This window comes from Doryrhamphus excisus, chromosome 3 (assembly GCF_030265055.1).
Source record: "Doryrhamphus excisus isolate RoL2022-K1 chromosome 3, RoL_Dexc_1.0, whole genome shotgun sequence".
NCBI classification, from domain to species: domain Eukaryota; kingdom Metazoa; phylum Chordata; class Actinopteri; order Syngnathiformes; family Syngnathidae; genus Doryrhamphus; species Doryrhamphus excisus.
In genome coordinates, this window is record NC_080468.1 from 24,129,625 (window position 1) to 24,143,885 (window position 14,261).

At 42.7% G+C, this 14,261-nt stretch overlaps 1 protein-coding gene across 3 annotated transcripts; it reads right to left on the reverse strand.

The window, feature by feature from the left end:
* Window positions 1-489: 489 nt before the first annotated feature.
* LOC131125937 (F-box/WD repeat-containing protein 7-like) lies at window positions 490-14,074 on the reverse strand. Of its 3 annotated transcripts, none has more exons than XM_058067998.1 (13): window positions 13,885-14,074; window positions 9,328-9,477; window positions 5,961-6,043; window positions 5,751-5,886; window positions 5,352-5,486; window positions 4,763-4,886; window positions 4,543-4,679; window positions 3,807-3,923; window positions 3,390-3,571; window positions 2,007-2,299; window positions 1,795-1,938; window positions 1,561-1,710; window positions 490-1,486 (listed from the first exon to the last, which is right to left on the reverse strand). In XM_058067998.1, exons 2-13 carry the CDS (start codon window positions 9,364-9,366, stop codon window positions 1,305-1,307), a joined length of 1,722 nt encoding a protein of 573 aa, XP_057923981.1. In that variant the 5' UTR covers window positions 9,367-9,477; window positions 13,885-14,074; the 3' UTR covers window positions 490-1,304. The 3 variants fall into 3 exon arrangements, with proteins under 3 accessions (XP_057923981.1, XP_057923980.1, XP_057923982.1); XM_058067997.1 differs by having other exon boundaries at window positions 13,881-14,059; XM_058067999.1 differs by having other exon boundaries at window positions 3,807-3,920; window positions 13,881-14,053.
* Between the last annotated feature and the right edge of the window lie 187 nt (window positions 14,075-14,261).

Sequence of the window (14,261 nt, forward strand, 5' to 3'; positions counted from 1 at the left end):
AGCATTTGGGGCAAAAAAAAAAAAAGTAAAGTGCTTAAAGCGACTGCCAGTAGCCTCAGCCAACATGAGTCACTTAGTTGAATTACATCCATTGGTCGTCTCTCTTTCAATTAGCTTGAGTGCCTTGCATGTAAAAAAAAAAAAAAAAAACATTGATCAGCCATTTTATAAGTGATAACGCTGTGGCTGCAGCATCTTGTCTCTGGACATCATTTTGGTTCAAGTGCAGATGACTAGACTAGCTCTATTTTAGGATACAAGCCTCATCTTTACTAGTGATGGCGATAAAACCAAGCTGTCTTAACAAAAAGATGCCGACTTTTTGTCACAAGGTGCTGTGAAATAAATAAAACATGCAATGTTAGTCTCGTTAATGAACAGTGCAAGAGAAAGAACATGCAATGAATGATAGCGCAGTGTTACCATGGCAACTGGTACTTCCTTCCCAAGCAGAGAAAGTGAAGAATGTGGGTGACTCTTCATCATCCTTATGAATGAGTCAGCATTTTACAAAAGATCTCTTTATTGACACTTGCATCCATCTTACTCCTCATTCCACCATTCCAGTGTTTTAGAAAAATCTGAATATTTACACCCTTTTTTTTTTGCTATTTACACTGTATACATACACACACACAGCCCAAAATCCACAGATGAAAACGTGTGCAGCTAGCACTTGTTGCTAGGGTGAACACCACCAGACATCCCCTCATTGGCTGTAGGTGTTGCTTGGCAACACATCCCATCAGCTTCATATCTGGCAGGGGGGGAATTGTTTTTAACTATCGATCCTATTCTCTTGTTAAAACTATTTGGTTTGTAGATGATATCCGGCCTTGTGGTGTTTATTATTTAGAGATAATTAATTCCCATAACATCACAAGTCCCATTGGTCAGCAGGCATCAGTCAGTAATTATTGGGAAAAAAAACACCAAGTAAGAGTTTGCAATAGATAGAAAACACACATTTTGGCCATATACGGTATGTGGAAAAATAAGTTGATTACATACCGATGGAGGGAAATGATCCCAAATGATCTTGTCCACTGATTTCATACCCATATCCATCCAAATACACCGGACAACACTGATGCAATATGCGGTCTGTTGCTGTGGCAACACTGATGAGTTGGTGTCCATGGATGTGTGTTGAGTACCTCATTGGCGAGCAGCAATACGTCCAGCCTCTTCTTGCTACATTCATCCTCGCAACATTCACTTGTTGTCATGGCAATGTTTAGCTTTATCAAACAGCCACCTTCACGTTTGTTGCCACTCCAACTGTTCGTGAAACACATCAGTATTTAGAAAATACAATTTTCTTTCCCATTGTCCTTGTCTGGTTCGGTCTGTCTCTTCTTGTCTATCTGTCGGTCGTCCAAGTCGAAGTCCAGCACCAGCAGTTTGGTACCCTCTGTCCCGTTCCTGCTGCCAGCAGCGCAGACCAGCCGCGTGTCAGAGGCTTTGATGCGCCACACCACACCACCTGTTGAGTACACTTCCACATCAGACTTGCTTCCTTTAAAAAAAAGTACACAGAGTAACATGGTGGGCACATACCTGATCTACGACTCTGTAATGCCACCACATCCCGCAGCCAGGCGCCGGTCCGGAGGTCCCACAGTTTGACCGTCCCATCATCCGAGCTAGACAGAACCAGACCTCTGCAGAACTGCAAGCACGTCACCGCTGACTGGTGCTTGTTGGGCCCTGATAGAAACACGATACTGCACTGTGAGCTTTAAAACTTTTGACACCATGTCCAATTTTTGTGGGCATGTGTTGACAACTCACCTTGCAGTGTGTGGAGACACTGTCCTGTTCGGATGTCCCAAACACGCACAGTGGAGTCAGCGTTCCCGGACACCAGGATGTGGTCACGTAGCTCCATGCCACTGGTCAGCGACTGGTGGCCTGTTAGCGTGTGGACACAAGCACCTGGAGGGAGACATGTCCAATTCAACACGACTTAACCACGATATGCTCTATAATGTTGGATGTCTTACCCGTCGTTGCATCCCACACTCGGATGGATGTGTCTAAAGAGCCGCTCACCACAAAGACACCATCGAACTGCAGTGAATACACTCGGTTGGTGTGCCCCTGTAGATTGAACAGACATATCTCCGTCTCGGGGTCCCACACCTTCACCATGTAGTCGTAGCCGCCAGAGACCACACGTCGCCCGTTGTACTGGACGCATCGCACTGCTGCCACGTGGCCCGTCAGCACATGCTCGCAGCGGCCCGTCGACACGTCCCACACACGCAGCATTGTGTCCCGGGAGCCTGACACAACCCTAGAGGAGGTCCCAGTTAGCACTTTTTGATGTGTTCACCCACTTCACACTGAAACAATTAGGACACCCAGTGGTGTAAGACCTGAACCGTTGCACAGAAAAGGGTGAACATTTGTCAAAACATGCACACAGACTGTGTTGCTTGTGATGTTTCTGACAAACACGGCACATGGTGACACTGGTATCAACTCTCTGGAGTCTATGACCTTGCATCTGTGGTAGAATAATGATGCTGCCACACAAGCACCCACTCACTCACTCACAAAAACACCTTTAGGAAACTGACAAGCACATGTGAAATTTGAGCAAGTGTGGTTGAAAAACATGGCGGTAACCACTTATCTAAAAAGGTACATGTGTCAAAACTGAAGGCCGGGTTGCCAGATGTGGCCCACCACAATAATGCACTTCATTTTGACAGACAAATTATACTTCCTGATGTTCTTCTACACTTTGTGATCTGATCATGTAGCAAGATATTCCAAGCATTTTCCGTTATCAAAAATTCATTCATTCATTCATTTTCTACCGCTTTTTCCTCATGAGGGTCGCGGGGGTGCTGGAGCCTATCCCAGTTGTCTTTGGGCGAGATTGCCAATTAACCTAGCATGTTTTTGGAATGTGGGAGGAAACCGGAGTACCCGGAGAAAACCCACGCATACACGGGGAGAACATGCAAACTCCACGCAGAGATGGCCGAGGGTGGAATTGAACCCTGGTCTCCTAGCTAACCACTCGACCGTCGTGCCGCGTTATCAAAAACTTGAATGTCTGCTTGTCACCTTGACATCACTTCTCATTGCAAAGCAAGTTAACCATCAGAGTGTCAGCAAAGATATAATAATCAAATGAATGGGGAATTGTGTAATAATATGAGGTTATTTACTATATTCATATATATTGGCAGTTACAAGTGGCCCTCTGAGGGGCAACCATGACTTTGAAGTTTGACACCCATGATCTAAGGATGGAAAACTTAGAAAATATCTGTTTTACATGTTTGTATGTCTTCCAAAGCATTTGGACCACAACCCATAGTGTGCACGATAAATGCTTGTTGTCATGGAGATGTGCTGCAATAGTGGCTCACCGGTTGCCGTGCAGATGCATGCAGCGCACGGTGGATGTGTGTCCATAGAGCGTGTGGATGCACTCCCCGCTCTCAGCGTTCCACACCCGTAGCGTCCGGTCGGTGGAGCCGCTGATCACTGTGGCGAGTGCCATCTGACTGCACCATACGCCGCCCGTGTGACCCGTCAACGTACGCAAACACTGAGAGGAAATAAAGGGTAAAAAAAAAAAAAGATTAATTTATGACCTTGCCGTGTTGTCATGGTGCAGGAACACCTCATCTTGTCACTTGATTCAACCAAAGTGTATTTAATTGTGTATGCCTTGAGGCTGCAGGCGTGTTGAGGCTGAGGAGGAGCAGGCGTGTCTGCTTCAAGAATGTTCAACCGAAACTCAAACAGTTTTCACTGTCAGTGAAAAGACGCGCATATCTTACCTTGCCGGTGACAGCTGACCACACTTTGAGCGTGTTGTCATCCGAGCCGCTGACAATGAGGTCGTCGCTGAACTGTAGGCAGGTGATCACGTGGTCATCGTGACCTTTCAACACCTGCTGACAGACGCACACATGCTCAGTTTGTATGTCAAATAGCGGTGGAGTTTCTATATGTGCGTACGGTAGAGCCTATTCAGTTTAACAATCATTAATTTTCTCTCCTTTTAAATTATATATATTTTTAATGGTAATATAGACAGAAAGCCACCAGTCTACCTTTTACCATAAGTCAACTGGGATAGGTTCAAGCATATCCCTGTGCATAGAAAATGGGTGGTTGTGTGTGTGGGGGGGGGGGGGGGGGGGGTCAAGTCAGGAAACTGCATATTTTATCAGTGCAATTACTTTATATTTTGTTTAATGTGTAAAACTGAATTTAAAATGTGTTTAATTGCTTTGAGAGGCCTATTAGTTAGTTAAAGCATCAGAATCTGGCGTTTTTAAGGCTTTTTATGGGTGTGTCCCTTATTTCAAATTAACTTTATTTGTATAGCACTTTTCCTGCAAAGACATGCAACACAAAGTGCTTTACAGAATTAAAACAATTACCACAATTAAAAGGAAAAAACAAAGAAACAAAAGAAAGCCCCACATTTGCAGTTATTCACCATTTGCAGGGGGCTGAGGGGGTTTGGGTGGTTGGGTGGGGTGAACGATCGACTGTATACCAAAGTACCTTTGCCTCCCGCATGCCCCCCTTCCTCCAGTTGTTCTCAATGCGGTGTTGTCGGATATAGGTCGACTTCCACACGCTGACAGTTGCACCGGGCATCGCACACTTCCAGCGGCGAGGGGACGAGCGCTCCGATATACCTGCGTGGGGGGACACAAAGTTGCCGGTGAGACTGTGCTACACTTGGTAGCCTCATTAGCATGGGCACAGAGTGCTGGTGTACCTTCCTCGTGACACTTCTCCCTCCAGAGCAAGTTGTCCTCAGCTAGGATTCTCCAGTACCTGCAGGTCTGGGCAGCCTGCAGCAGGTCTCTGGGAGCCAGGAAGCTCAGCACATACAGGGCCAGCTACACATAAACGCACATGGATCATGTTTATATAATATATACAGGTGTAAATGTTGCCAGTCATAAAAACACATATCACTTTTCCTTTCTTTTTGTCAAAGTATAGTGGATACCAACATTCTGTTAAAACAAGCTAGTTAAGTTTGTTTTGGTTGAAATAAACGGGGAAAATAAATGTTAAAAAAGCTAGAAAAGGTTGGAGAACTATATATTTTACTTAATTTTTAATTTAAGCTAATCTGTTTAAAAGAGATGGTGATTTTTCTTTCAAAATGCTCAATATTTGTTTGTACTTAATAGATTTGTCATTGTTTTTGCACTATACCTGTTTGTTAAATTATGTTCCAAAATATATATATGGATCCAAAACATTTTTTTTGTGTTTCACCCTTATCGCCGTATCGAGATATCATTATCGTGAGCCATGTTGTGAGGTACCCTGAGATTCCCAGCCCGAGTTCACACCTCTTTTGGCAGCAGGGATATGAAGTCTCTCTGGAACTGTGGCTCAATAACCTGCATCATGTGCTTCACCTGGCCCGTTTCACACCTGTCAATCAACTCATCCAGAGCCAGCAGCCTCTCAGGACCACTCCACGTCTGTGGAGGACAAAGTGAATTTTTATTATTTAAGTGATTGTGTGTGCTTTCATCTGTTTTGAATGCATTTCTGACAATGTTCCACATCCATTTTGCATCTCCATCCAAGCGAGAATGTACGCATTATGTAAGATAAGCTTGAAGGCAGCAATGAGACAGCTGAGACACTTTGTGCACTCTGCCTTTATGTGAATCCTTAATGTAGCCTCTAACAACAATGCTAATGCTATATGCAGCCCAGCTCGGACAAATCTACACACTTGCCTGAAACATTTGAAGCCAATCCTGCAGGCCAAAGGGGGGTGGGCCTGAGGTAACACGCCGCCGCTGGGCAGAATGCCCGTTGGCCAGCCGGAGGTCCCCGAATGTGGTGGGCGTGGCCTGAACCAGACTGGAAGGACTGAACAGGAGAGAGGGAAAAAAAAATAGCAAACATCTACTTGTTTTCCAAAGTGCTGGAATGTCCGATCGTACCTGAAGTAGCCGTTGCCTTTGCAATGTTTCTTGCCGGAGGAGAAGGTTCGGCCATCCGGGCCGTGATCCAGCTTCCTCTTCATCTGAAGAGAGAAACATGGAGACGTGTTCTCACTAATGATGGTGGTAATTGCATCAAAATATTTTGTCTTAAACTGGCTTTACATGAATTAAGAGTGACTTCTGGAATAAATATTGCCAAATCAGCTTCGACGTAGCAATGGAGAGGGGAGTTTGTTGGAGCATTATAGTGGCAAATGAAGATTGACTCGTTAGCGGACTGTATTGCAATCGCATCATGTCAATTACAGTCATTAAAATACCACCTTTCACAATAGAAAGACTCCACAAAGAGTGGAATAGAGGAGAAATTGTAAATGCATGACCTAAGAACATCATCTTTTAGGACCTATGCAGGAATGCAGAACATGACTGGAATGTCGCCCGTGAAGCGCTGATCCAAAATAGAGCAGCTAGCCAGGAGATGCAGCAGTGGTCAGCTTGCAAGCCACAACATCATTCCGATCTTACCCTGCCGTGGTGCTACACTTTCACTTTCTCCTCCCCCAACATATGATGCTACTACTATATATCATGCTTGGTCGAAATATGCTTTTTATTTACACACTGCAATAAAATACACAAGATGAACAAATGTCAAATGCAAGAATATGATTACTTCATAGCAGCACATAATTTACATATTTATTGTTCCACATTGGTTTACAGTGACGAGGTAGTAGAGGGAGCTTGTTGGGAAGTCATTAGTTGCGGGTGATAATCGACACATAGGCACAACATAGTATTGCAATCGCTCGTCCATGGTTACATTTGATAACCACCACCTTTCACCATCAAAAGACCCCACAAACTAATCCACAAAGTCAAAATGAAGATGTGTCATTGAATTAATGCAATGGCAGTATAGAGAACAGAGGAGAAATCATAAATGTGCATAGAGACAAGAAATGCTGTCGTGTATAGTGCTGTGTGAACAAATAAAACTTGCAACATGTTATATCCTGTGGAACCTGGGTTTTGGACAAAAATGTGTCCCTCTGTGTGGTGAAACTGTATATAGTTAAATCGGTGTCTCTCTCGTGTTGCTGAAAAGCTCCTTTAGCCTTTGCATGACAGCTGTGAAGTGTTGTGTGCAAAACTCATGGTAAGCGTATATAAAATGGCTTTAGTGTAAACAAGCCGTGCAGTCGTTTCCACAGTCTTACGCTACAGTGATAGCTAAGGCGAATAGCATTGCTTGTTTATTCAGCCATCTTGGATCACACGTCCAAAAATATCTATTGTATACTGGAGCCTATCCCAGCTGACTTCGGGCGAGAGGCGGGGTACACCCTGGACTGGTTGCCAGCCAATCACAGGCAATTATTCACACTCATATTCATACCTATGGACAATTGGAGTCGCCATGCATGCTAAACATGCATGTTTGGGTTTTTTCGGAATGTGGGAAGAAATGGGAGTACCCGGAGAAAACATGTGCACACAAGTGGAGAACATGCCGTCCAAAAATGTAAAAGTATTTAGAATAAATAATCACAAATGCTGCGATTTTACTCAATAACTCACTCTGCACTGTTGTTGGCATGATGATTGATACGTCCCCCTTTATCCCTGCATCCCCCTCCGAAGCTCTCTGGCTGTCATTCATCAGCTTGCGGGAGAAGCGATTGCATTAATTAACTGATTTTGTCTTCATTACACGTGCACCATGTTTTTGACTTGATTGTTTTCAATACATCTACTTTACAAAATGTCAACTGTCCTTCCAGGACCTCCCATGAAAAACAGCAGAAACACCTCTGGAAGTTTCTATCTGATAATAATCAGAATTCTAAAAAAAAAAAAAAAGAAATGGCCCTGAACATACTACAGCATATGCGTGAAAAAAAAATATATATTATCAATTAATTAATTCATTATTATCCCCAGATGATTGTGATCTATATTCCAAACATGAAAAATTGTGCTTCACAGATCTGTGCAACTCAAGTCGCATAAAGAAGATTAGTTTGTGTTCTAATAGGACACAAATGTTGCATGAGGCTGCACGGTGTACTAGTGGTTAGCATGTTAGCCACACAGTCAAGAGATGTGGAAGATCTGGGTTTGAATCTTTGTTGGAAATCTACGTGTGGAGTTTGCATGTTCTCACTGTGCCTGTGTTGGTTTTCTTCGAGTACGCATGTTAGGTTAACTGGCGACTCTAAATTGTCCGTCAATATGAATGAGTGTGTGAATGGTTGTTTGTCTCTACCAGGGGTGGGCAAATGTTTTGACTCGCAAAAAATTTATGGGGGGCCAGACTATATATTTTACACGCAACAGTCCACCTGTAAAAGTGTGTGTGTTGTGTCCTTTTTTTCAGGAGCACTTTGTAAACAGCAAACCACATCAAATAACCAAATTGATAAAACAGATACTTAAACCATCAAAAGGTTGGCTCAAGCCATGATGCCTGGTTGTATGTTAAGTTTAAATGAAATACTATAGAAAGAACGGGCTTTTATTATGTATTCAAACACTTGGCAGGCCGGATGTGGCCCCCGGGCCGTAGTTTGCCCACCCCTAGTCTATACGGTATGTCCAGGATTTTCCCTGCCTTCCGCCCAAAGTCAGCTGAGGTAGGCTCCAGCATACCCTAATGAGGATTAAGGAAAATGGGATGGAAATGTATCCTTAAATTATGTAAGAAGTACAGTTAAAATAAGCGTGACATTCTAGTATAAATTTAGAAGATGCACTGAATTTTTACTGGTTTTGCTATCATAACAAAACAACCACATGCTGCACGTTAGCCTAGTGGTTAGCAAGACAGCCTCGCAATCTGGATAGTTGGGTTTGACTCTCGCTTGTATGAAGTTTGCATGTTCTCCCCCATGCTTGTGTGGGTATTCTCCAGGTACTCAGACATCCTCAAAACATGCACGTTATGTTAATTGTAGAATCTAGATTGTGAATGGTTGTTTGCATCATTGTGTCCTGTGATAGACAGGTGACCAGTACAACGTGTACCTCCCTTCTCCCCTCTAAAGTCACCTGGGAGAGGCTCCAGCTCTGACATGAGGACAAGCGGTATAGAAAATGGATGGATGGAAAAGAACCAAATGAACACTGCATGAATGAAGCACTTCACAGCCACAAAGGTGAGCACTGGTCTAAATATTAAGTGATGCACCGCATCAGTAAATCAGTCAATAATCGCGTTCACGTCCAAGCCGCAGTGGGCCGCGCGCACGCGCAGGAAAACGCCTTGTCATCCCATTCAATGCGCGTGACACCCTTCAAAAATAATAAAAACAATACTGTAAAAATAACAATAATAATAAATCAACAAATGTCCGCTCACCTTGAAGAAGATGAGCTTCAAAGTGCCGTAGAATCCCATGGTGTCCCTCGTGACTCCCCCACTATCCTCCAAATACGAAGACGAAGGAGAGGGTCCTGTGTGACGTCAGCCGTCCACGCGTGGGTTCCCCCTCGCTGACAGTAAAAGTCACTAAAGGTGAGATGTGAAAACTTTCAAAATCCACGCAAGAAAACAGCGAAAGTGTGTGGAGCTTCCGGCGGGGACAAGCAGCAACATGCCTCTGCTGAGAGAGGCCGCCGTGGGAGGGAGGGAGGGAATGCGGCGAGAGAGGATGAAGAGGTGGGCGGAGCACAGTGAGAGTGAGGAAGAGAATTTGAATGCAACTTTATTGACGTTATCGCTGATGACGCATTGTTGGCCAAACTACAACAAAAATAAACAATAAAAGAATGTGCAATAAATGATTTAAAATACATAACAGTTAAGAAGCAATGTGAAAACATAAACGTAAAATACACATAAAATAAACTTTATGTATGAGACAACATTCAGGTAAAGGTAAAAATGATTTAAAATGTACTACTAGTACAGAATGTGGTTACTTTTTTAATGGTTGACTAAGTTGGACACAGGAAATGATTAAGTAACCCACCAGTATTTCACTCCTCTAACATTCGTATAGCGTTTTTGTATCCTTGGTAAAACATATTGTTCCCGTCATCGTATTTTCCTTACAGTTAGCTTCTTCAGTTTCTACTATTTTTTACAGTATTGGTGGTTAGCAAGTAGCTCACACGGTTAGCTAGTTTGGTAGTTATGACCGCAGCAGGAAGTGGCACGAAGGAGCTTGATTGACAATAACCTACAGCCAATCAGGATGCACAAGACAAATGGCAGTGCAGAGAGAAGAGAGAGAATAGACCTACACCAGCCTCTGCTAAAACACAGAACTACAAAACTAAACTTGCCACAATGCATTTTTTTAAAGGGCCAGCTTGTAACAGCATTCATAGGATGTAATTATATTTTTAAAAGCTCTTAAAAAAAAACTGCAAAAGGTGACCCGCGATGGAACACTGTACTGTACTATAAGAATGGAACCATGCTTATTTGACAGGTAAGCTTTAAAATGTATGGTTATCGTTTAATTTATTTCAAATATGTATACAGTTCAAATTTAAATGCTTCATGTTACACAATTCCGCATGTCCGAAAGGGAGTAGGAAGACACAGAACCCATTTTAACATTCTCCAATCCAATCGTTTGTACTCTAAATAGTTAAAAGTTTCCATTTCCAGGTCACCCTGCCCTTCAGTCTATACTGTGAATACTATAGAGTGTCATTCAATGTAAATATGTGGGTTCCTAATTCCAGTACTTCTTGCTGAACAGGCCCTTGCAACCTGGTATTGATATAAAATGTCAAACAATTTGAACGTTAAACAGTTACAGCAAAAGTTGGTTAATTTGTCCAAGTTTTAGACCAAACAACACAAACACACATAAGACAAACACCGTATAATCAGGTCAACCCCCCCCCCAGCAGGAGTTACTGGAGGTCAGCGCTTTCTCACAGCTGATTGACCTGAAGGTCATCACACTGAAACCTCAGAAGCACACACATTATGAGACAGTCTCGAGAGGTCGAAGTTCAACATCTACGCAAGCATCACCTGCTTTTATTTTGTTCTTTGCAAACATTTTTTTTTTGCAGATTTCCGAACATGCAACAAAATACAACGCAGTGCCCTGACAAACAATAATAATGCAGGCTGTGAAAATACATGTAGAGTACCTATATTAATAAATAATACCTTAGATGTGTTTTAATAACTCATATGTTGTAGGGTGTTACATTTTATGGGTGCAGTCATTATAGCCCCGCGTGCACACTGTGTCCATCAATAACGGAGGCGTGTACTCATCTATATTTGATGACTGGTGTGTAATCTCCGGGGAGACATCAAGACTCCACAACAGAGTGAAAGTCAAACCGCAGCGAACACAACAGCATGCATTACACAACAGACAAAAAAAAAGTGAAGCTTTTACTGGCATACTTCAAGTGTCGACAAGGTTGCGGACAAGAGTTGGTGCGCTGATGCAGCGAGATGCTGGGACATAAATGGACTGGAATGCGGTCCTGTGCAGGAATGCGTACAGCCAGCCTCATGACACGCATATTTATTAAGATGAAGGTGGGTTCCCAGTCACATATTCAAAATGAGCAACGATGTGCTCTGCTTTAGAAGACTGTTATGTCATAATTAGCCTGGTGACAAGAAACAAATCATGGCAGCTTCCTTTATGTGTCGTTGAATTATGTGTCGCTATGTACATAACGAAGAGGGCCACGGTTTCACAAATGTGTGGGTCCAAGGACTGAACATGCGCTATCCCATTATGACTTTCAAACAAACAGTAGCATTCCACAAATTGAAAACACATATACATATATACCTATTTGATTGACGCCATTATCTGGTTTCTAATTTGATCAGATCCCACCTCCTCAATCGCAATGCAGTCCATCATCTCTGCATCGGTGAAAGACTTTGACTTTTAACAAGGATCCATGCTATGTTGTGATTTGGTATCCATCCAATACCAAGTCAATACAGCGCCAGTATCGCCGATATCAATACCGATGGGGATGCATCATCAATCTGAATAAATCTAAATCTGAATTAATTTTTCTGACCTTTTTTTGGGGATTAGCTTTTAAAAATGATTAATCATTTTAAATTCAGGAAATAATTTGGGCAAAGTTTATGAGTAAATATAAAATACTCCATCTTGCTGGCATCAGAGTGAAGCTAGGCTCATTGCTGATGCAGCCATAGCATTTCTTCTTCTTCTGGACACTCCAGGTAGATTATTATTCTGGAATATGACAGCACTGGAGGATAATGGATTCTTGGTAGCTTCAGGTTAGATTTGTGTCAAATATTTGACAGTTCATTTGCATCTTTTTCTCTTTGCAGTTTCTTGGTGAACGTTGTGGGCATTTGCGGTTCTGTGGTCATGTCCTCATATTTTGGCAATTTCAAGAGTGGTGCATCCCTCTGAAATGTGTTTTACAGTTATTGACTTTTCACAGTCTTTTGGGGGCGCAGGGGAAAATAAGCTGCTTCATAATTGTGCACACCTAATGAAGGGTGTTGATCTCCTAAGGCCACACCCTCCCTCAGTACACACATATACATCACATAGAGTCGGAAAATATACACTAAAATTACATTATGACCAGGACACTCTCTTGCCTAATAACTGATAAAAAGATTAAAAATAGCAAAATTTGACCTTTAAATAAAATATTTTCAAATATATCTCATCATTGTTTCTGTGTGTGTATTTATATGTGTGTGAGAAGACTTCCCACCGCAGCGGCTATGTGTTATTAAAGGAATGTGAGGAATGTTGATGGCTGCACATTCCTAAAACACACCTAATGTGTGCATTTGTGTGTGTGTGTGTGACTTTGCCCTTCCGGAACATCAATTCAAGTGCTGTCATGTTTATTGCTGGAAAACTTTGACTACTAAGATAAGCTGACAAGCTGATCATCCTCCCACAAAGATGTTTGATAATTCAGACTGACAGTCACTGGTCACTTTAACGAGCGACAGCAGAGAATCATCAGCCTGAAAGTATCAAAGTTTTATCCTAAAAACTGTTAGAAACTGTTTAGACAACAACAGTTTTAAGTAAACACACTCTCAATAAGTGCGAGTATGCATACACACAATGGCACCTGAAGGCCACAAAACACACACACTCAAACACATAAAATAATGAGTCCATCATAATATATAGAAACATATATATTATCTTCTTGAAAACAAAATAAAACTGAGATAAAATATAATTTATCAGTGAAAAAAATTAAGATGATGATGGCTTTGGCTCAGCTGCCAAATGGGAAAAACAAGAACAGCGACCTCTAGTGGTTGCAAGCACTCCCATAAACAATCGCTAGAGGACGCAAAAAACACTTAAATACTTTGGTCCCTCAAAAAAGTAACCATTCTCGATATCAGTGGCCATCAACATTTTTGAGGCCAAGATCCCTGGACTACACAAGGCAGACAAGATCTATCCTTCACCCCCACCCAATTATCCATACACTCCTCTGTCACACACACTGATGGTGGTATTCTACATTTGTAGCACAACTGTCCTGGGGTTGTCTGACGGAAACATGGCGGCGATGTCGTGCCTACGGCCTCTCCGACCGCCACCAAACATTCACTCACATTCATACACTAGTGTGCGCAATACTGGAGACAATTTGGTTGAAGACTGAATCGTCTAATAAAGCAACTAATAGCTGAGCTGTGTGAAGAGTGTGCCGATTTAAAAGCATAGTTTTATGCATTCTGCTCACCATCATGGCGGCCAAACCCGTGTAGACCATAATACAGAAGTGGAAACCCATGGACACTCGTGTTTTCATTCTTGGTTTACACGCCCACTAATGCTGCTACAAATGGCTTCTATTATTAACAGATTTATGTGCTGAATCGCGCTTCTGTCAAAAGAGTGAGAAAACCTGACCGGAAACGACTAAAAGCAATCATGGATAACTTACCTACCGCTTGCAGTTCATGCAAGACGTGGTTTAATTGACAGCTCCTCCATACGGATAGTTGTGTGTTGCAGTGAAATGCGTCCAAGTGGAAACGACGGTTAGGCTGAACTAAGGTTCTGCACGCATTTGTCTAAATTGTCAGGTGTGGGGTTGGCCAGAGAGTGACCACTGGGTGAAGTGTCTTGCCCAGGGACACAAAAACAGTGAGTGGGTGGAGGGAGCCAGGAGTGTGAGTGTGGTGGGAATGGTTGTTTGTATTTATGTGCTCTGTGATTGGCTGGGGACCAGTTCAGGGTGTAGGCTCTAGCATGCGCGCGACCCTCGTGAGGATAAGCAGTATAGAAAACAAATGAATGAATGAATGAATGAATGAATATTAAT

What these genes read in the sequence shown, in the direction of transcription:
- LOC131125937 (XM_058067998.1), bottom strand. Translation starts at nt 9,366, where the DNA reads ATGGGATTCTACGGCACTTTGAAGCTCATCTTCTTCAAG. An exon ending in AAAGGCAACGGCTACTTCAG is followed by an intron (nt 5,887 to 5,960) that starts GTACGATCGGAC and finishes TCTCCTGTTCAG; the next exon opens with TCCTTCCAGTCTGGTTCAGG. An exon ending in GGAGAAGTGTCACGAGGAAG is followed by an intron (nt 4,680 to 4,762) that starts GTACACCAGCAC and finishes CCCCCCACGCAG; the next exon opens with GTATATCGGAGCGCTCGTCC.